We start from the raw sequence: 23,924 nt of genomic DNA, 5'->3' as shown, positions 1-23,924 counted from the left end.
TCTCTCTCTCTCAGCACTACCCCTCTCTCTGTTTCTGGCACCCCCTACTGTTATTAATAAATGCACGCACGCAGCATTACCCCGTGTTCCAATTTCACGCATGCGCACACCACTCATGATACAAACATGATACAAACATGATACAAACGGAGATTGCTGGTTGTAGGAGTGGTTGCACCACTCAAAAATCACACAGGTTCATACATACATAAAAAATCACACGGGTACACAGGGGTGAAAAATGGGTTACAAAATCGTGGTATAAAAAAAAAAAAAAGTAAAAAAAAAATCACACATGTGTGATTTCTTTTTGCTAAATGAATTGCATAGATTAATTGAATAATAACATAAGAATCACCAGATGAACCATAAGTTGTAGCACGAGTGTAGACAACAGTGTATACAGTAGTGGTCTGACACGACATGGGGAGTGACACGCAGCAGAGGTTGTCGGGATCGTGATTCGAACCGGCGACCCGCTGTAGGTGCCCGGGGACCGTTACGCTCAGCCGTCCGGGCCCAGACAAGCATGTTTTGCAATACTGTACATGTGTCAACATTCTCCATTGACTTGCATTCATTCTGCAACCCAACATAACAGGTCCATTTGGTTCCATTTGTAAACCCGGACTAAAATAAACACTTTTACTGCGCAAGCCTAACCGCTAAAATCAGCGACCCGTGAAATGATACCTTTCACTTTGGTCCCTTCATTGTCCTCATGGTGGTTACGCTTTATGAGGGCCAAATATAAAACAGTTTAGTTTTCTGTCCTTTTTATAAAGAGAGGTTGAGACATTTTATGGACTGGTCAGACAGTGACACACAGCTATGAGGAAATGAGCAGGACTTTCTACATTACCGTAAAAGAATGGGAAACTCAGTGTTGTTTCACCCAATAAGAATGTGTGAATCCAAAGTGTGTCCTATTACACACAGGGGTGTTAAGACTGGCCTTTCCTGACCGCATGCAGGACTCCTCAGGCTGACCACGGAAATGACACCACAGCGCTGGACACTTCAATGCGCTGATAGATGGGTGTGCCAGCATGAACACACACACACACACACACACACACACACACACACACACACACACACACACACACACACACACACACACACACACACACACACACACACACACACACACACAAAAAAAAAACTATGTGTGTGTGTGTCTTTGGTTCTATTTCGTCCCTGCTGACCGCCAGAGGCGGTGCTTTAAGCACTGAATACGTCCCTTCGCGCATGCGCAGTCGAGTATTTTATACCAACAATGTCGGTTGACCCCGTGATGACCCGGAGTCGTCTATAACTTCCGGCAGTCATACGGGGCTCAGTCCCTAATTTCTTCTCGCTTTGCGCAAGTTGTACATAGCACAGAGTTCTACAGCAGAATTAAACTGCACGATAACAGAACTATTGCTTTGCTACTACTAAGTCGCCGGTAGTCCCGCGACCATTGTTGGTCGGAGCTGTGACGCGTGCGTTCGCCCTCCAGGGACTGCGACTTAATACTACTATTATTGTATCGTTTTCGAGTGGAGCTGGGCTTCACATCGTCTTCTTTCCCCGTGGGAACAAGGTAAGCAGACAACCCCTGTTCGCATAGGCTGCGTGCGCGCTGCTTCCCTGCAACACACACGGTTGCGTGCTACAAACGGCGACCTGAGCGTCCCGTTTTAGCACCCGTCAAAGATGAACGGATAGCTCGTTCTCTTTGACAGCTTACGCTGTCTTGTTTTCCCACGAAGGCTGCGCCGCAGTGCTGGTGACGGCAAGCGTTAGCACTACCCGCTCCCAGCACGTGAGTCGACGCTAGTATTATTTGTTTACTACTTACCTATACTACTTATACTTATACTACTTATACTTATAAGTGTACTTATCTACTGCTATATTACTCTGCCTCTCTGAGCGAGTCTTTGCTGGCACTGGCCAGCTATATAGCACCGCCGCGTGCTACAAACGGTGACCTGAGCGTCCCGTTTAGCACCCGTCAAAGTTGAACGGATAGCTCGTTCTCTTTGACAGCTTACGCTGTCTTGTTTTCCCACGAAGGCTGCGCCGCAGTGCTGGTGACGGCAAGCGTTAGCGCTACCCGCTCCCAGCACGTGAGTCGACGCTATTATTTGCTTACTACTTATACTTATACTACTTATACTTATACTTATACTACTTATAAGTGTACTTATTTACTGCTATATTACTCTGCCTCTCTGAATGAGTCTTTGCTGGCACTGGCCAGCTATATAGCACCACCGCGAGGTTACGTCAGTAACCCCGGTTATATGAATTGGCTTGACTGATTTAGTCACTTGTTCTCAAATAGTGTACTTTAATTTCGGCACAGAGCCATTGCCACTTTATAGGTTGGTTTTTCTGAAATTATATATATATAACTATATCATTATATATATATCATATATACTGGTCTCTGCTAGAGCACCCCTTACCTGGCATAGGCGGCGTGCGCGCCCCCTCCCTCCAGCTAAGCGGCCTTTAGCAGCTACAGTAGCCTCTACTGGCACAGGCAGCGTCCGCGCTCCCTTCCTACCAGTTTACGGCTCCACCCCTAGCGACCACTAGCGTCCGCGCTCTGGGCTACATCTGCGGGTTTCCAATGGACGAACCCCGCCACCACCTGTGCACCTCCTGCCAGGCTCCTCTGCGGCCAGAGGATGGGCATGACCTCTGCCCTGGGTGCCTTGGCCCCCAACATCTGAGGGAGGCACTCGGTGACAACCCATGCATGAACTGCACCATCATGCCCCGGGAGGTGAGGACCAGTAGTTCCGTGACGGCGTGACCGCCAGTCGGAGTAGCGTTGTTCGCCCTCCAGGGACTGCGACTATGGGTTTTTTATCTCCTCGATGAGTGGAGTTTATTTCGCGGATTCACGTGGACGCAGGAGCGTCCAATCTCTCTCGCCGGTAATGAAGGCTAACAAAACCCTCCCCGGACAGAAGGTACGTTATCGTTTAAAGCGGCGCTATCCCCGCTAAACAGACGTTCATATGATATCATATACTTATCATGGCATAACCTCCTGTGTGTGGGTAAAGGCTGCGTTCGCGCCGCCTCCCTGCTCTGCATACGAGGTCTGTTCGACTGTGAACGCTAGCGCTTATTATAAGCGACTATAAGACTTGCCGAAGGATAAGAACACTGTCATATTACCTTCGTTTGTTAAACACGCTACTTTTTAAGCTTTGTTTAGCCCCTGCTGGTGATGGCAAGAGCCTTGCTGGCCAAAGCCATATACCGATATTGGCAGCATTCAAGCTTAACTGCTTTTGCGAATAGCTGTATTGTTGTTGTTGTTATCAGCCCGGTACAGGAGCAGCTTCCTGCGTCCTCCCAGGGTATTGATGTTGCTACCAGTATAGTTTGTAGCAAAATAGTATTAACAGCTACTGGTGTACATAGCCTGTCTGGTTGTTAACCCAGCTGGCCCCCAGTAGTGGGCCTAGCTGAAGCTGCTACCAGTATGCCTGGAGCTCAAAGCTCCATTAACAGTTTTTTGCATATACAGTGGGTGCAACCTGGTTTGTTCCCACAGGTCGGATTAGTGCCCCTGGGTACCTGTAGGTCCTATTAGCCCAGCTGGTCCCCAGCACAGAGTATCTGGCGCTGCTGACAGCGTAGCTCACAGCTGCTACCAGTAGCTTAAAGTTAAAGCTGTTTATGAACAGGCTATAGCTTGTCTTGTTTTTAGTAGCCTAGCTGGTCTCCAGCATAGCTCTCTAACTGGCGCTGCTACCTGTAGTTGTAGCCCAAGCGCTTATTATACTATTGAAGATAAAAAGCTATCTGTATATAGCTTGCCTTACTGTTTGTTGGCCCAGCTGGTACAGGGCAGGCAGCGTATGCGCTCCGCTCCTCCAGCATACGGCCAGCTTGATGTTACTTACTACTAATCGTTTGTTAGCTCAAGCATTTATTAACAGCTATTGGTGTATAGCTTGTTATGTTCATTAGCTGCAGCTGATACAGGCAGCGTACGCGCTCCCTTCCTTCAGCAGGTGGCCCCTATCGGTGGAGCTATCGGTTGTAGCCTTTTCTCCAAAACTAGCTTGTGTCGGTTTATTTAACCGAACCTGGCTGGGGTAGGCAGCGGTAGCGCTCCCTCCTCCCAGCATGAATGCGTAGTAGTGCACACGTGACTAGTGTATTGGAAGTGTCTTTTGTTTCGCTCTGGACTAGCAAACATAAATAATAATGCACTGGAGTTTGGATAAGCGTCATAGTGCCGTGATAAACGGTCACATAGGAAACACTACAGCTGCTACATAGCAGCGTCCAAACCTTGACTGAAGGCTACTTTATTATCATAAATTATAAGTAAGCCTCCGCCGGGGGTACAGGTAGCGTAAAGCTCCCCTCCCCCACCGCGACCATGCAGGTCGCACAGTCTATCTAACAGCAACGTTGTGTGCTGTTTCTATGATGCACTTTACATCTGGTTGAATCTCAAAGTGCTGCAATGAGCATTTGCATAAACGTAAATGCATATTCACATGCTGCGGCAGGTATAGCAGCATTCAGTTTTTCGATTAAGTCATTATATGCCGATCTAAGTTAAAGCCTCTGCTGGCACAGGCAGCGTACGCGCCCCCTCCCTGCAGCATATGGCCAACACCTAGCAAACCAGTAGCGTCCGCGCCCTGGGCTAGTTGGGACTGGTGTGCACCGGCCGGTCCAAAGGAACCGGTGCCACCACAACGGAGAGCACCCACTTTCGTACCTCGAAAGCCTCTGCTGGTACAGACAGCGTATGCGCTCCCTCAAGCATATGGCCAACACCTAGCAACCAGTAGCGTCCGCGCCCTGGGCTAGTTGGGACTTGTGTGCACCGGCCGGTCCAGAGTAACCGGTGCCACCACAATGGAGAGCTCCCACTTTTGTACCTCGTGTGAAGCTCTCCTTCAGCCGTGAGCCGACCTTGGTCCTGCCCCGTGTGCCAGGAGGAAAAGGTCTGACCGCTGACTACAGCAGATCCGAGAGGGCTCAGCTATCTGCAGAGTTGGCCCGCATGAGGGCCATGCTCACTTCAGATAACACCTAGGCACCTCGGAGGGTGCCGAAGCGCCTACCTCTCCGATGCCACAACTGACTCGAGGTTGATGTGCTCTCCCCGACAGCTTAAGCTACGCACTTCCATGACTATGAGGAAGATGCAGAAGGCGGTGCCTCCCAGGCATCAGAGCCGGCCTCCCACTTCTCAGCTCATGCGCATAGCCGTGGAACGCATACTAAAGCAGGCAGTCGGCTCCTCCAAGCGCCTTCTTCTTGCTGTCTTCGCCGTCCCCCACGCCTGTACCTGAGACAGCTACAGGCCTGCCGGGCGAACGATCAGGGCCCTCTCCCATCTCTATACCGATGGTGAAATCCTGGCAGCCCTGCCCTGATTGGGAAAAGTGTCCTGAGACAACCCGTTGCGACGTGACACTTTAATAGATTTGAACGCACAAGGCGATAAGGGCTGGCCTGGGTTACATGCCAGCCACCAAGCCTGTCATTGCATCCCTCATTGTGTTCCCCAACGAGGCCCGGCGGCAGAACGCTAGGTGACCTCGACCCCAGTGCAGGAGCACAGACAACCTGCTCACTGGGGCCTCCCGTTCACACTTAATAGTGGCAACGTTAATACTGGAGGCTGCAGCTTGCAGGCCTACGACACATCCCGCCTCCCAAAGGGCCGAGCTCCAACATTGATGAAATCATCTTGACTGCCCTCGGAGCTCGCGTATCACCGCCGGCCCACACTAGAGGCCAGCGTGTTCCCTGGCGTCCCACGCAGGGACCTGACTGTGACTGTGACTTTCCGGGCTGTGCAGTGCCTTCTGACGCCAGCCCCCCATATCCGGCGGGTCAAAATGGCCATTATCAGCAACATGACGAGAGCCCTACTATCAGACCAGGAGTGATGTGTCCTCCCGCCCAAGGGCGCAACAGAGGCTGTATATCCTCAGTCACACTAAGGGAAGTCCGATCTACATACTTCCTCGTGACGCAAGACAGACGGGTGTCGACATGTCTTGAATCTGATGGGACCCAACAGGGTTATGAAGTTTATGCCAGTCTACTGGGCCGAACACGGCAATGTGCTGGAGCGGCAAGTGGTGCGCTCCGCTCTATAGCACACATTCTCATACTCATGGGACCTTAACCGGGTACTGGACGCCCTGTGCGGGCCTACCTTCGAACCCTTGGCACAGGCAGAGCTGAAGTGGGTGTCATGCAAGACAGCCCTTCTCCTGGCCATTACATCGGCAAAGCGCGTCAGTGAACTGCACGCTCTGTCAGTCAGCGAATCATGTCTGAGGTGGAACGCAGACGGCTCGGGGGTCACGCTGTGGCCAAACATAGCATTCCTCCCGAAGGTGCTGTCGCAGGCTCACCTCAACCGGCCTATCAGGCTGGCTCGATTCAACCCCCCACCTGGGGAGCTGACAGACAAACTGGAGCTGTTGTGCCCAGTCTGGGCCCTGAGAGCCTACATTGAAGCTACTGCACGCATCAGGCGAGCAGAGCAGCTGTTCTTTTGCCATAGTGGTGTGAACAAAGGCGGCGCTCTCTCCAAGCAGCGCCTGTCCCACTGGATTGTAGACACAATCAGCCACGCCTATGAGGCAAGTAACCTCCCCGTACCATCAGGGGTACGGTGCCACTCTACAAGGAGCATTTCCACATCATGGGCTGCCATGAGAGGGGTGCCCTTGGAGGACATTTGTGCCGCCGCCTCATGGGCTTCGGCAGGCACTTTCTCAAGGTACTACAGGGTGAATGTTGCCACTCCCCACCCAGTGGACGTGGCCCTCTTCCCCGAATCCTCCGGTTCTACCCTTTGAGGTCTGTAATCGGGATTCCTCGTGACTTGGCTGGTATAAGTCATTCAGTGCTTAAAGCACCGCCTCTGGCGGTCAGCAGGGACGAAATAGAACGATAGTTACGTATGTAACTACGGTTCTATGAGTCCTGAATGACCGCCAGAGGCACTCTTGTCACTCAGAATCCTCGTGTTCTCGCGAGAAGATTCTGTAGGGACTGAGCCCCGTATGACTGCCGGAAGTTATAGACGACTCCGGGTCATCACGGGGTCAACCGACATTGTTGGTATAAAATACTCGACTGCGCATGCGCGAAGGGACGTATTCAGTGCTTAAAGCACCGCCTCTGGCGGTCATTCAGGACTCATAGAACCGTAGTTACATACGTAACTATCGTTTTATTTTTATACAGGTCATATTTTGTCAGAGCAGACACAATGGGCAGCAGTGAGTGACAGAGAGGACATGTGAGGTCAACGTTCCGTCCTGTGTCTGGTTCCAAAACAAGAGCGCCGACTGTCTGTGCGAGCGGCTGATGAGCAAGCAAAACCGACGAGTCCCAGTAGTCAAACAAACCACAGTGTTGGATCCCTGTGACAGGAAAGAGGGGTTTCACTGGATCACGCGCAGCACATCAAACGTCAGCACCTGTCTGGCTCCGATGCCCACATCGGTCCCCGTTTCCCATCAGTGGACCAGAGATCACAGCTTCCAGAGTTAACCATAATGCGGGGTGGACTTAATGGAGCTTTCAAAAACAACAGACACACACACGCACACATGCACGCACACACACACACACACACACGTGCGCGCGTGCACGCACGCACAGACAGACAGACAGACAGACAGAACTTCAAAGTGGCCTTGATCCGAGGCAAGGTCAAGATCGGTGGCGACTGTGGAGCCGTTTGATCTGGTGACCCCAGGCCGGAGCTCCCTGAGTGGACTTAGGATGGGCTGGTCAGTTAACACTGGGTGGGAGAGGATTAGTGGGCCTTACTTCAGCTGCCCATGCAATTAGAGAGAGAGAGAGAGAGAGAGAGAGAGAGAGAGAGAGAGAGAGAGAGAGAGAGAGAGAGGGAGAGAGAGATGAAAGTGTAGTGGCTGGCGGTGCTGATGACGGAGGATTATGGGGGATAGCAGTTAAGTAAAGTGATGTCTCAGCACTAAAGACAATCTCACAGGCCCCTAACCCTCCAGAACCCCCCTCCACACCTTTGGACTTATACTCTGAGACGCTGGAGATGAGACAATGGAATAGAAGGGGATTTACACGAGTCACTGAGCCAGCGATAAATAATAAAGACGCATCCTGCTGTGTGTTTGGTCTCAACAGGACCTTGAATGAGGGCCTTTGTAATGTCTCCGGTGGCAAACACTTGAAGAGCACTGGAATGGAGTCAGTAAAATGGAATGGAGTCTGTATGAAGACATACTATACTGCTGGAGGGGAGTTCAAAACGTTTGACAGACTCTTAGATTCAGGGCTTATGGAGTCACGGCTAAGTGTTTCAAAAAGAGGCCTGATGTTTTGCCAAGCATACAAATATATTGCTTGTGTTGTATATGCCCCGCTTGTCTGCTTCAGGGTGGGTTTATATTAAAAAGACCAGCTAAATGTCAAGCAATCCAGTTTTCCCCTATATGCATTATTGTGTGGCAGGCAACCACACTATCAGGTTCTGGCTAGGGGAAACACTCACTGTAATCATATATAAATTAGTTGCAGACAATTCTTTACTGTTTTCTTTACACTAGCTTTTATTGCTTTTACTTTCTAGGATGCTGTGCCCCTGCATGGCTAGGTGTGGCCCTGGACAGCCATCACTTGATCCTGTAAGTTTACACTTTACGACATCAAAAGGATCAGAACCTCCCTCGCAAAAGTGTCTGCCCAGCTCCTTATCCAGCTCTAAATGAGCCTGCATGGTCTTCAACCTCCCCAAATCCTCACGCCCCTTTTGCGTTCCATTCATTGGCCTCCGGTTGCTGCCTGCACCCAGTTAGAAACACTGGTAATGGTACTACAAGAAGGGACACGGCACCCCGTATCTCCAGGACATGATCTATCCCCACACCCCATCCCGCTGAGAGCTACTCTTAAATAGAAATATATGCTAATAGTGTTGGCAACTCATGGCCCCACATCCCTTCCTGCCCACTTAGATCAGTCTAATACAGGAAGCCTGTTCAAACCATCTAAAAAAAAAACACCCTGATGAACCCTCCGCACATTCTAAAAAAGAATAATCCTTTCCTTCCCTCCCTCCTCTCCTCCCCAAGCTGTGGAATAAACTCCCCCTTGCAGTCAGGACTGCAGATTCACAGCACTCTGAAAACCCACCTCTTCAGACTTCAGACTGCACCTCCTAGCACTCCACTGGAGCCAGTAGCTCTGCTCTTTTCCCCTCTACACCAAACTCTCCAACTCTGCTGCAGCGAGGCGTTGCGAGCTTGTATTTACAGCTAATGTTCTCCATAACACAAACTTACTCTGAGGACCCCCTAGCGGGCCCCGGACCCCCTGTTGAAGACTCCTGGCCTAAAAATGGCATATATTTAGTGCTCTCACCTGACTGCGTGACTATGACCTGCAGCTGTAGCCTCTGAGGAGTGTAACTGGACCAGTTGGTGACCGTGGCAGACAGCCAGGCCAGCAGCCGCTCCATGTGACGTCTGTACAGCTCTGGCACCGAGGCCAGGCCCTGCACCGCACACAGCCGCTGGACGCTCTCTAAGGCCTGGGACGGACGGCAGAGAGGGGTAGAAGATTTATTTTTTTGTAAAAGTAAACTTTTTTTGTAGGCAGATTAGATTTGCTTCGTTTTTAGATCACTGGTTCCCAAACACTGCAGGGACGGAGTCCAATTTGTGTGTTGCGGACACATTTTTATGGGTCGACATTTTGTTTTTAATTATTATTATTATTTCAAAACATTTTCAAAAAACATTCCCAAAAAAGATTTTTCATGAATTAAAACAATTTTTTTTTTTGTAATTTCATGAAGAAATCAAAGAAAAAATCTAAGAATTTCCGTAAATTAGAAAACAAATGTTTAAGAAGTTGTGAAAATGTCCGATCTACAATCTCACAAAGTGACGCAAAGCAACAGGTTGTGAGCTTGAAGGTCTGTTTTTTCACTAGTTTGGGTCCTGGGCAAACATCTAATTGGCTCTGGGTCAAAAAGGTTTGGGAACCACTGATTTTAGATGATATTTATGGGGGAGAGGAGTGAGATGCAACACACAGGTCTCGGACAGATTTATTAGATATTTGGTCAGCAGCCCTTAACCCTTGCTGTCAGTCACACATGCTCAAAATAGGGACCTCGGCTTGAAAGTGACTAAGCTTTGATGTGCCGTTAGCTTTGTACTGTACATCAGTTATTTTTGGCAAGTGGCACACGCTCATACTGGAGGCTTTAGCTTTGAAATGCATCCGTTTCACGTGGAAAGAATACGAGCACAAATCCCAGAACAGAAAGGTAGAGATGAAAAGAATGCGGGGGAGGAGAAAGTGATGGCGACGCAGGAAGTAGCGCCTACCCCCCCCACCAAACAAATACAGCTGTATTCTGGTGCGGTAGCATCAGGAAGCGATGAAGAGTCACACAGCCCAGCGTGTGAAACCATGGGAAGAACAACAACAGAGCATGAGACATGACAAGGTCCTACACATAAAAAAAACCCACTTAGGAACACAAACACATACAGAGGATGTCTCTCACACGGCGAGTAATGAAGCTGGGCCGAGGAAGACAAAAAAAGAGGCAGGAATGAGAGATGGGAGAGTAAATAGACAGAGTAGTACTTGCGGGCGAGGGGAAGTGACCCTCAGGGTCACTTCATTGTCCCCTTCACCGTCCCTCAGGGACGCTTGGGGACACAGACAATTCCTGAATCATATTTGACCCCATGCACATAAACACACACACACACACACACACACACACATCACTACTTCATAAGTGAGCTGTCCCGTGATGGGAAAGAGGAGCTGCGTTTTCTGGGAAAACGAAAGCGCTGGTTTGTCTCTGTCCGGGAATGTCCACAAGCCCCCCGCCCCCCCCCCCCCCCCCCCCTTTCCAATTGGCCTTCTCTGATGGTGGTCAGCATCTGGACACACACACACACACATGCACACGCACACGCACACACACACATACAGGTGGTGCCATGTTGTGGTGTCTGGCAGCCGTCCGTGCCAAGGCCTTCACTCTCCTTCCCCTCTTTTGTTAAGCCGGATTTATACTTCATCATAGGACAGTGTCCCCCGCCTAAAATAACAAACGCCGTCATGCAACGAACCATGAATTGGCTTGACAGCAGAGAGACAGAATGGGGTTTCGTGTGGTTAGTTACATGCAGGCTGCGCCGCCGCTGGCTTCCCTTTGATTTCTGCATGCCTCCTTCTGGTACGGAAGGTTTTTTCCGCATTACAAATACAAATGCGCATGGACAAGTGGCCGTTGCCACGTGCCAAACGCGTTGCCTGGTCCCGCTGTCTTTCGCGGCCTGGGGGCCGATGACACACACACACAGTGGCACACCTGCAGTGAGTGTCACACATTACCTCTCTCTCTCTCTCTCCCCCTCCCTCTCCTTCTCCCTCTCTCTTCCCCTCCCTCTCTCTCTCCCTCTCTCTCTCTGTCTCCCTATCCTCCTCCTTTCACCCAGGACTGGATTTAAAGTTCCATTGCAAAGGTGCAATTTCAGCTCCTCTGGCTAAGTGGGTAATTATACCTCTGGCCACAGGCACTTTGAACACGGACAAACGGCTGCATTCCTTAAATAGCTTGCTTACTTTGCAAAAAAAATAAAAAAAGAAAGAAAAAAGTTGGAAAAAAAAGATGGGGGGGGGGAAACAAGCAGTTATCGTTTGTAATAGAAAACAGACAAGGAAAGAAAAAAGAATGGAATGTGAATGTTAGAATGCCATCTCTGAGTATAGGAGATGTGGGTGATAGTGGGCTATTATATAGACCAGTTCATCCCAGCACAGGGAAGAAGAGTGCGGTGCAGGGCATGGAGCGCACGCGGCAGCAAAGAGAACTCGCTGAGGTGGACGGTAAAAAGGTCGGTCAATGGGATTTTTGGCAGCAACATTTCAGATTGACGTCTGTGTCAACACTTCAACTTACTTAGTTGATGCCGACAGTTCATCAATAGGGTGCGTGCGAGTGTGTTTCTATAACCTTACCTTATCGCTAAGCAGCGGCTCAGTGGACAGGCTGTGGACTGTGACCAGTACCTGCAGCAGCTGCAAACTGATTGAGCCACAGTCTGAGCCACACTGGCACAGCAACACGTCCACACAGGACAACAACTGCTCCAAGTACTGCACCTGAGAGAGAGAGAGAGAGAGAGAGAGAGAGAGAGAGGGAGAGAGAGAGAGAGAGAGAGAGGGTTACACATTGAAAGCATCAGTGTCAATCAGGGCTGGACATTTTAATCTAGACCGGTCCACCACAACCAGCACGCAGATAGCAGATATACATGTTCCGATAATTACAGTAATGATGCAAAAATCCGGGCCCATCGGGGCATAGGCTATGTCCACCGTTCAACTGGTCCATTTGTAACTCTGAGAGTATACACAATTGTATAGTCTCAGAGTTAAAAGCGACAGACAGACAGACGGACACAGAGATGCTCTGTAGATATTCAGTGTGTGTTTTTTCTTTACTGTAGCGGTCACACAGAGGACATGGCCTCAAGAGACTGGAGAAGCCCTCTCCTCTCGTCTGCAGTCCGTGAACTCTCCTTCTCCTCCTCATAACAGTAGTCCAGATAAAAGCCCACCAAAAGCCCCCAAACACAGCAGACACCAAACCCTAAAAGTCCAAACAATACAAAATAACAAGTGAACGGCCACCGGCAACATGACCGACAGAGAGTGAGGCTTTCTTTCCAGCACCCCGAGTGTGAGATTGCTGTCACTTTTTTCCCCCTCCCTCCTTGCTGGGTGTCGCGGTGAGCTCATGTTTAGACAAAGGCCCGAGGCCTGGGCTAATTTCCATGCCATCACTGGGATCATGGCCTCCTTTCCTGTTTTCTTCTGGCCTGTCATTAGTGGGGTGGGTCGGTGGGGGGGCATGCATGGAAGGAGGCTGGAGGAGTTTGTGTTATGAGGTGGGGTAGCCCCCTCCCCCAGGTGGGGGTGGTAATCGAAAGCAAGTGTGTGTGTGTGTGTGTGTGTGTGTGTGTGTGTGTGTGTATATGTGTGTGTGTCTACTCAATGTACCCCTACCCTCATACCTCAGACACCACTCAGTCACTCGCCCTTTGTGACAGTCTCTGGAGGCGCCACTAGGGGGAGCACTTCCTCTTCCCAAACCCATGCTTTTTAACACACTTGACACTTGAGTCTGGGAAGGTAAGGAGCTAGGCAAGGAGTCTAGGAAGGTAAGGAGGTTGAGGCCAAATAAATATGAACAGATCATTAAAAGGAGGCATGACAAAAAGTGTTTATCTTGTTACACACACACACACACACACACACGGCTGGTGGCGGTTCATTATAGCCGTCTGGATCCAGAGTGTTTGTTTACAGTGCATGAGAATATTTTCCCGAGGCTCTTTTTGGCAGTAGGTTGACGGAGTGATTCTCCACTCCCATACACGCGGTTGGAACTGCCGGCCGGGGCTCTCCTCGATTTGTGACTCACAGTTTGTCTGGCGACAGTGCACGCGCCTTCCCGACTGAATCCACAGATAAGAGGATAAATGATTTATACTTGGTTGTGCATCTCCTGCTTTTTACGAGCTTGTAGATCGGCTATTTTGGGTGCAAGACGGCTATTTGGCTCGCACCAGACTATAAATCCGGCGTAGGCAACCCGTCTACACTCTACTGAAACCCTGGCATCACGCAGCAGGGGTTCCCCTCTGCCCCAACAGGGGGCTGGGAGTGGTTCTCAAACCCTGGCATCACACAGCAGGGGTTCCTATAGGCTGGGAGTGGTTCTCAAACCCTGGCATCACACAGCAGGGGTTCCTATAGGCTGGGAGTGGTTCTCAAACCCTGGCATCACACAGCAGGGGTTCCTATAGGCTGGGAGTGGTTCTCAAACCCTGGCATCACACAGCAGGGGTTCCTATAGGCTGGGAGTGGTTCTCAAAGGGATCCCTGAGAAGAGTTCCAGGGGGTCCCGCAGCTAAATGACCGATAGTTAGGAACCAAATGGAACATTAAACGTCTGCAACTCTGACATTGTACAAATGGAACCAAACTGACACATAAGGGTCCATTTGGTCTGTGGCATGATTTGCATACCAAACTTCCTTGAGACATTTAAAAGTGTGAGAAACACTGCCTATAGTATAGCAGGGGTTCTCAACGTTTTTGGCCGGGGACCCCCGGAAATTCTTTGGCCATGTCTCGCGACCCCGGCCCCGCTTCCTCCCCACCCTCAATACAAATTGACCCCTATGATAACCTTAATAATAGAGCAAATACATCATAAATAAATACTGAAACCAGATATAATCATTAAGGAAAGTTGTTGTACTATGTAAACTCTCAATTTCCACTTTACAGCCATTCCAACTTTCTTTTTTTAATTATCATTATTATCTGTGGACCCCCCCCCCCCCCCGAGGGGTCATGACCCCCAGGTTCAGAACGCCTGTACTATAGGAAACAAGTGGCGGAAAGCAGGGGACATTAGTGTAGACATAACTGGCATTACAGATTATCTACAGTAGCAAAAACAACCATTATGGGGGTGGACGGAGAGCGGAAAAAGTGGCGTGCTGTAATCACCGGGTGGACACACCTGGTGCCTGGCGAGATACACCTGGTTCAGGGGGCCGCGCTGTAAGGGTCTCGTTACACCGCCGTGTGTCTGGTGTTCGTCTGTCCATAGCTGGATACCCCAATTACGGGCATGCACGCACACGCACACGCACACGCACACGCTGACACACACACACACACGCACGCACGCACCAAAATAACTTTTTATTCACAAAACAAAGTTATGGATTGCAGCAGCGTTTAAAAAAGGGTGCTGGGTGGGGGGTGGGTGAAATACCAGTCAGTGCTAAGGATTCCCCCCACCGCTGGCGAGGGGAGGGGGGTTTAAACACAAACACAGGACGTTTGGGGCAGCTACACAGCACCTTATCCCTCTTCCCCGTGTTTCCATCTTCATAGAGCATTCAAGGGTGCTGTCAAAACATGACAAAGGGCAGAGAACGAGTGGGCAGGAACGTCAGTGTGTGCGCGTGCGTGTTTGTGTGTGTGTATTTAGGCTAATACTGGCGTGCCAGCGTCAGTATGCGTACAGTCGAGATGAAAGGAGACAGACCCCCCCCCCCCCTCCCGTTCCTCAGGGCTACTGTAGATCACAGCCTTTTACAGACATGTTCAGTGTTAACAGGGCAGGTTGTAAATGTGCCTGCTAATTCACTGCCAGGGCCTCTCTGTCTCTCTCAGTCCGTGTCACTGCCTATTTACTGCAGCCCTGCAGATATTGTGATGCCCGCCTTGTAACCACGGCAACCTCACAACAACGCAGGTGTGCTCGGTTATGGATTGTGCTTAGAGTTCAAGGGGAAGGGGGGGGGGGGACCAGTTATCCGCAGAACACCCCCCTTTAAAGAGACGTGCAGTGTAGATGATTCATGAGCAGACAGCCGATATATGTGGAACACACTTACTAGCTTCATATGACCCACTTGAACCCCCAGCATCCATATTCTGGCGGGAACATTATTATATATAGACATGTTGTGTAGTCTAGAGAGGGTTTGAGTGGTTAAGCTATAGATACTTTGGTGTATGCCGAATAGCAAAAATAGCTGATCTTTAAGCTTACAACAACGTGTCGTTTCCATAGCTATTTTCACTATTTTGGAAAACGTATGGGTTTACGAGGTTAACTAAACACAAGCTTGCCCTCTTCATTTTCTGCCTTAACCCAGGAAGGACGGAAGGAGGAAAGAAAGAAAGAAAGAAAGAAAGTGGTGCAGAAACACCACATATCAGCTTCCACATGTCCAGGCTGCTCTACAACTCCCTGCTGAGCGCTGTGGTTTTCACCTCCGCCCTCCTGAACCCGGTGCATCCATTCACTTTGAACATTATTTATGCTCTCTCTCTCTCTCTCTCTCTCTCTCTCTCTCTCTCTCTCTCTCTTCTCTCTCTCTCTCATCTCTCTCTCTCATCTCTCTCTCTCTCTCTCTCTCTCTCTCTCTCTCTCTCTACCTCTCCTCTCTCTCTCTCTCTCTCTCTCTCTCTCTCTCTCTCTCTTCTCCTCTCCCTCTCTCTCTACTCTCTCTCTCTCATCTCTCTCTCTCTCTGCTCTCTCTCTCTCTCTCTCTCTCTTCTTCTCTCTCTCTCTCTCTCATCTCTCCTCCTCTCTCCTCTCTCTCTCTCTCTCTCCCCTCCCCTCTCTCCTTCCTTCCTCTCCCCAGTTGGGATCAAAACGCACACACGTCTTAAAAAGTTCTGACGTTGAAAAAAAAAAGTAATAACACGGCACTGAGTCTGCAATTTAAAATGTATATGACGTTTTAGCACCGTTCTCCCTCTGCTGCAGCTGTCTGCAAGGCAAGCCTCTTTTGGCTTTTGTATGTCTACAGTTAATTAAAACACTATCAAACACAATCCAGTTAGGCCCACATCGTGCACTACATGTTCTGTGGCGTAACACACACTCTGGACTGCATGGTCAACTGTGTGGTGGACAATTTGCTAACTTCTTTGCTAATTTGTTAACTTCTGAGACATGTGACTATGTGTGTGTGTGTGTGTGTGTGTGTGTGTGTGTGTGTGTGTGTGTGTGTGTGTGTTGGGCACAGGTGCTCCTGTCTGTTATTTACAGCTGAGTGGTGACCTGGCCTCGCTCTCTGCTGTGAACCCTGTCTGTTTTCTAAGAATGCCGCAGGTGCCTTCGTCTGCGTCTCTGCATGGTACAGTAACATGCTACTCTGTGCCCAGACTCCAGACAGAGAGAGAGAGAGAGAGGGAGCAATGTGGAGAGACAGACGCAGAGATACAGAGAGAGGAAGCAGGGGTCTGCCTCCATCTGTGAGAGAGCGCGTGACCCCGTCCTGCTAGTGCGGTGTCTCTGTTTGACCCGTGCGGTTGAAGGCCTACGGGGATCTAGGGACGGGACGGGGGGGCGTTGGGAGTCCGCTTCCCATCGCGTCCATCAGCAGCCTTGACGGCTTTGAAACATTTTCAGTGATGTGTGTCAACGTCGAAGGCGAAGGTGGAGAGTGTATAGAGGTGAAGGGAAGGGGGGGGACGGGACCTGGCTGGTGCTGAAACCTGCGGAGGGCTGTAAAAAACAAAAAACAAAGCCCGGCCTGCTCTGCCTGAAGGTTGGGGTCAATGTAGCTGTGCAGGGGTCAGGTGAAATTAGTGCGGTTTTTGTTGTTATTAACCCAGAGAGGAAATTCTTGCAGTGGGGTGTGTGTATGTGTGTGGGCCGGGGTGGGAGGCGGTGATGGGGAGCTCAGAAAATAGCCTCCTGCCAGCCAACTGTTATTTTGATATCAAAGGGAAACAAATTTGGGACAAGAGGAAAAGGAAAAGAGGAAAAGAGTCTGCATTCTGGAGCACCGCTGGGATCTCTCCACTGACGGACCGTGTTGTTCACAAAGAATCTGCCAAATGGAATTTCAACTGTTCCTTCTATTTGGAAAAAAAGGAAAAGAATTATAGCTATGTTTGAAATGTGCGAGGTCATGGGAGGATGTTTCACAGAGTCGCGTGGTGTGAGGAGAGCCCTTTCAGAAATCCAGTAATTGGAAAACAGCATGGTCAGTTTCGCCAAGTTAGCTGAACTTTTCAACACCAAACTAGTGGTGCAACAGTTAATCATACGAATTGATATAATCAAATGTAAAAAAGGGAAAAAAAGAAAAATCACCTTCAACTAGCCCAACTAGTTGGGCTAGTTGTTAATTTGCAAGGACCCCTTAACTCTGAGTGTACAAATGGAGCCAAATGGACCAAAACTTACAGGTCCATTTGGTTCCATTTGTACACTCTCAGAGTTACAGACCTCCTGTTGTTCATTCAGGGCTATCTTGTTACATTTTGTATGTCCGTGGCAAATTTTTAATTTGTACAGAAATGTCCACCACAAGTCAGCATGGTGACGACCCCTATAAGAGTTCCCTCACATTGATTCGATAGCTAAAAATCACACCGGTGTGAAGTGAGGGGCGCTCTTATCATCATACATCATCTCATGCTGGCCAATCGCAATTTGCATCCTCACTTTTCTGCCCTCACTTTTATCTTCAATATGTACTTTGCTCAGCCAATCAAATCATCGTTATGGGGTGATCAGCCAATCACAAGCCAATGTTTGTGTTTACACAAACCCAGAAAGCTGGGCATAGAGATAAGATTTGTTATTGGCTTTTACCTTTATTGATAGTGTCAAGTGAAGATAGACATGAAAGGGGGAGAGAGAGAAGGGGAGACATGCAGCAATGGTCGGCATGAACGGGACTCGAACACGCAGTGCGCTGTCAGGCCAAAGCCTATAGGTGGCATGCGCCTGGACCACTTGGCCAGCGGGCGCCCCTTAATCTAATTAATCCAAAAAGGTAATTGATAAAAAATAATCGCAGAGAAGATAGTTGCGGCCCTACACCAAACCCTATGAACTCCCAGTCTCACGTGCTTTCTATTGAAAAGAGAATCTCCCTGATAGGATATATTGCTCCTCAGCGGGAACATTCATATCAATAAAAGGGACCAATTCAGTGAGAAATACATCATCGCCGGTCTGACACTGCCAGGAATGAGAACGGTGAAAGTACACAGACGACTGAGAGAGAGAGAGAGAGCCTCTGTGACACCGCCAACATCATAGAACAAGACTGGAGATGGAACAGCTGGTGAACAGAGAATGGGATAATTCAAGACCCGCTGGACAGGACAACCTGGCAACCCAGCATGACCCATTCACATAAAGCACCATAGCTTTTATGCCTTATCCTTGAAAACGGTTATACTTGACAAGTTTTATGTCCCATCTAAAACCTCAATCCAGGTTGTCTTTGCGCGTACATCTTTTTCAGGTTGTACTGTACATGTACTGTATACAGTATATTAAATTTGTTTTTTTCTCGTCTTGCCCACAAGAATAGAAACGAAGAAAAAAAAAACCCATCTCAGAGCTCGGAGAAAGCCAAAATGTTAGTCCTTTTTGCTCAGAGATCTCCAAAAACAACACGAAATGTGAGGCGAAGTGTTCACCATACATGAAAAGCATTGGATGAACGGTGCCAGTGATTCTGCCTTCAAATGTTTGACCACAACTAACACAAAAGAAAACCCTTCCCCTCTGCTGACCTGTTGATACTCCTGGCAGACGTCGGGCAGGGACAGGGTGTGAGCGATCTGTTGGAGGTGAGGTTTGAGGAGGGGTCCCGAACAGCCACCCAGCACCGCAGACAGCACCGTCAGGGGGGCCCAGGGGCACGAGGAGGCCGAGGAGCTCTCCACATGCTCCAGCATCAGCTTGAGGAAGGCCTCAGGATGTACGAAGGTGCCCAGCAGCTTAGCAGATTCCAGGCACTAGATGGAGGGGGAGAGAGAGAGAGAGAGAGAGAGAGATGAAAGCGACCATAGACATAGAAAGGCTCTGGGGCAAATGCTCTCAGGTGAGGGCAAGCTTCCGCGTTGGTGCCAATGAACGTAATGAAAGGAAGGGACGTGAGTCACGTGACTGGACGCCACCATGACACTCACGTCCATATAACTCTATGGGCGGACTTCAGTTCGATACAGGTCGCTCCAATGAATTTGCAGCGGCGAATGAGGCGTCTACTTTTCTATGTCTATGAGAGCGACAGGAGAAAGAGGAAGCCATTCATAATCTGCCACTACTGAACAAAGTTCTACGGAAGGCTCCCATGCGAGCAGGTGCATCCCAAGTCCTTGAGCCCAGAACGGTTGATAGAACCATACATCACTGGTACTGTCTAAGCTCAAGGGCCAACAGCTGTGTCCTGAAGGCCTCCACGCTCGCTCGCTCGCTCGATATGAAAACAACATCAAACGCTCGCTGCACATCTGCGTGGAAGGAAATTAACTATGAGCGAAAATGGCATCGGGCAATACCTGCTTGTAAGTCGGATATCCTGCCGTTTGAAAAGTAAAAAGCACAACAATTGATTGATTGGTACAATACAATTTGTAGGCCTTTAGTAGAATGGCGAGTCAAAGTCATTAAGGAACAGCGAGGAGACCACCCATGAAGGCAATACAACACAGACCAACAGAAATACTGTACGTCCTGACTCTGAGTGCACTTGACGATTGTCTATGCTCCTCCTCCCAAAAAAGATTTTGTCTACTCAAACTATGAGGAAAAATGTCGACTACCTTTATTCACTGACGAAATGAAGACTAAGCTATGATGACAATAACTAAGATGAAATGTATTGATAATTCCGTTAACAAATAAAAACTAGACTAGAATGTTAGGGAAAGGACTAGTGGAGAAGAGATCCAGTAGAACTAAAAGACACGTCATGTTATGTTTGGTTGTGTCTGGGTGTTGCGCTTTGAAAATACCGCTAGCCGATCGACAAGCGCTCAACGTCAACTAAAATCATATGCTATTTTAGTCGACTCAAACTCGATTCAAACTAAAACATTTCAGATGACTAAAACATGACTAAAACATAATCAAACCTGGCTGCCTTTTTTTTCATAACCCATTTGGGCGGGAACCCTTTTTGGTGTTAGCATTATGTTATGCTTTAGCTATTGAAAAATAGCAGATCTACAAGCTCATAGCGCGCCACCGAGTGGCGCGCTACGAGCTTGCAGGTCTGCTATTTTTGAAAGACATTCATTGAATCGTTCCCAGGTCAAAATGGGCCAAATCAACGAGTGAAACTCACGTTGGCGACCACGTCTCTCTCTGCGTCGTGGGCACAGACGTGGTAGAGGGTGGCGAGCAGGGCCTGGAGGTGCTGCGTGCAGTGGTCCTCGGCGTGCAGCAGCAGCACGGACAGCAGCCGGGAGGTCTTGACCCGCGTGGGCTCCAGCCAGTCCGTCAGGTCGCGGCTGACGCCCGGCACCAGCCTGCCCAGGTTCCTCACCACCAGCTCCCTGCAGCCCAGGCCCGGACGCTCCACTGCAGACAGACAGAGACACAGATAGAGAGAGAGAGAGAGAGAGAGAGAGAGAGAGAGAGAGAGGTGAAGGACAGTTTACGACGCTAGCTATACCATGTTAGTGCACTAGCATGTTTCCGAGTTAATAATAATACATTATTTATCAGTGGTGGAAAAAGTACTCACATTTTTTACTTATGTAAAAGCATCAATACAGCAATGTAGAAGTACTCCATGTAGAAGTTACAAGTAGTAAACGGTCCGGAATTCAAAATGCACTTGAGTTAAAAGAACAAAAGTGTTGGCAAAATGTATGTGTGGTGGGCTGGTGGGGGGGGTGAGGTGGAGGCTGCTATTCACTCTTCCAGCACTGGTGCTGGTGCTTAAGAAGTTCTGGGGGAAACCCTGCTACGCATGGTTGCATGCTACAACACTTGAAATGTGATCTGAAGCCTGCATAGAATCAGACCACTGTAAATATGCCTTTTATGACCCAACGTCTTTCTGGTGGAATGTTATAGCCTGTTTAAGCTTCTGGGCGATACGAAATAACTCTCAGGGGGGAAAAGAAACACCGCAGATTTTCCTTCATAATTTTTCAGGGTTTTCAGATGTCCCACGTCGACTGCAGTCCGAATCCCATTTTCCACACAGAGCTATTTATTTAAAAAAGAAAAAATTACGAGCAAGATTTCCCTCCGCGGGGGGAGACTTGTCAGAGCAAGTGGAACGCATTCTCAAAGAGCTTTCTACAGTTCACACCCAGTTCCTTGAGTCTCTCTCTCTCTGTCTCTCTGTCCTCGCTCACCCCTCCCTTGCTCTCTTTTCCCAATAAGCGGGGCTAATGAGAGAGGAAGACGGGCAGAAAGGAAGAAGGCAATAAATCAGGGAGAAACACCGCGGGGACAAGACAAAACAAGCCCGTTCCTGGTCGTCTCTCACTGTCTGACAGTGACCTCTTCACACTGGGAGGCCCTGCGGATTTATGGACGCCTGAAGAGAGAGACCAGAGAAAGACAAAGAGAGAGAGACCCTTCCGTTTGTCTCCTGCCCACTGGAATGGCCCATATTCATCAGTATTGTCACCGGTAGAGCTCATTGTGTAGCAGTCTCTCTCAACCCAGATATGGATAATGTATAGGCTTAGGAACTGTAACCACAAACTTGCGCACACGCGCACGCGCACACACACACACACACACACACACACACACACACACACACACACACACACACACACACACACACACACACACACACACACACACACACACACACACACACACACACACACACACAGTGACCACGTTCAGGTTCAAACTGATCCCAGGCCCCCCCAGGCTCTGCTCTTATCTGGCATTGTTACAGAACACTGAGCGGCTAGACAAAATGGGCACGCCCGGTCTCGTATTTCCCAGCGAATGCCTTTTTCGAGCCAATAAAAGTGAAAGATCTGGTTTTTAACGGAATGTGGTGCGTCTTGTTGTGAGCGGGGTTGAATTCAAACGTCTACTGCCGATGTGCCTTGCATTATTGTCTCCACCAGGCCGAAGGCATGGGGAGAGAGTATGTTTTGCACTCCGTCCGTCCGTCCGTCCGTGTGTGTGTGTGTGTGTGTGTGTGTGTGTCCGTGAACAGCTAATCTCGGCCACCGTTAACCCGGTCGATGCCAAATTTTGCACACACACTCCCTGGATGCCAACGATGAACCTCTGCCCCAAACCTTCCAGAACGGCCTGTTATAGCGCCACCAGGAGGCCGCTTTGTGCAAAACAAGTTTTTGCACAGCACACCTACAGATTTTGTCCAAACATCACGCAAATTGGTACACAGTCTCTCTAGAGCCATTCAACCAAACCGGTCTTTCAGATTTCTCACACTCCATCCTGATTGGTTAAGATTGGCTTCCAAAGTTCACAGGAGTGCTCAGTTTCAAACAAAATGCTGCAAATCATGAACACATCGCGTGATTTCCGTGAAATTGTGCACCCACATTCCCACTAGGCCGAGGACAAAATGCCACATGAACAATTTCAACTCAACCTCAAGGTGGCGCTATAACTGGCCGAAAAGTGTTTTTACCTCTAACTGCACGGATCTGTGGATAACCTGGTGGAGACCTGTGCCCAGAAGGGCACTTTTTCTAGTTTGGCCCTGCATTGGGCCCTGAACGGTGGCATGCTGTGCACCTGGGACCTTTTGTGATGCTGGAATTCCAAATCCATTACACTTTAGACCAAAATGACTGTTTTTAGTAAGGATCATCTTACAGGATTTAAGAATGTATAGGATGATGAGGTGGGGGGTTGGGGAGACAAACCCCCCAAAACTTCACAGTAATATATAGCCTGAGCTCAAAACTGGAACGCGGGGATTTTCCTGCTCCGATTACTCGGCTAGGGGAAAATCTCTACGACTTAAGTACGGTATAAAATGGTAACAATGCCTACATTTCAGAGTGCGTCTCGGTCAGAAGGAAAAAACGGGGCTGCGGTGTCGTCCACCTGTTCGTGGCCACGCAAAAGTATCATTTGGAGAGACAGACGGGCCCTGTCCCCCTTCTTTCCACCCGGGTTTGGCCCCACTTTCACCCTCATTACACTGTTGACAAACGGCATTAATGGGTGCTAATGAGACCGCGGGGGAGGCAACAGGCAGCTCTCTGTCTCTCAACAGCGACTACTCCACCCTGCCCTCTCCAGGCTCTCATAACGGGGATGTACTGTATGTGCATGTCCACACGTATGCATGCGTCAGCACATGCGTGTGTGAGTGAGACTGTTCAGTATAGTATGCGCTGTTTCAACATATTATGTCGCCTGATTTAACCACTTAAAGGAACGGTTTGTCTCATCTCCATTATGCTGTGTCGGTCCTCTGTAATGCTCACTATGGGATGGTGCCTGATCATTCTGTGTGCATGCGCCATGTCTCAGAGGTGAACTGTAAGCAGTTTTGTTTTTTCATTGATGAAAGAACATTGGCTTC

The 23,924-nt window shown here is 49.3% G+C and overlaps 1 protein-coding gene across 1 annotated transcript in view; it reads right to left on the bottom strand.

Annotated features, from left to right (window-relative positions):
* The window catches only part of dnaaf5 (dynein axonemal assembly factor 5), a gene marked incomplete at its 5' end in the record, with an annotated part of 48,682 nt that overhangs the window by 15,805 nt on the left and 8,953 nt on the right, over positions 1 to 23,924 (bottom strand). Inside the window, 4 exons of the mRNA XM_083779713.1 lie at positions 9,412 to 9,580; positions 12,040 to 12,183; positions 19,162 to 19,386; positions 20,721 to 20,956. Of these exons, the coding sequence (XP_083635839.1) occupies positions 9,412 to 9,580; positions 12,040 to 12,183; positions 19,162 to 19,386; positions 20,721 to 20,956 (774 nt within the window). The remainder of the gene's footprint in view (positions 1 to 9,411; positions 9,581 to 12,039; positions 12,184 to 19,161; positions 19,387 to 20,720; positions 20,957 to 23,924) is intronic.

The sequence above is a fragment of the Protomyctophum parallelum genome (assembly GCF_964188405.1).
Source record: "Protomyctophum parallelum genome assembly, chromosome: 13".
NCBI classification, from domain to species: domain Eukaryota; kingdom Metazoa; phylum Chordata; class Actinopteri; order Myctophiformes; family Myctophidae; genus Protomyctophum; species Protomyctophum parallelum.
Note: the sequence above shows the minus strand (reverse complement) of the source record. Positions and strands in the feature narration are given on the sequence as shown.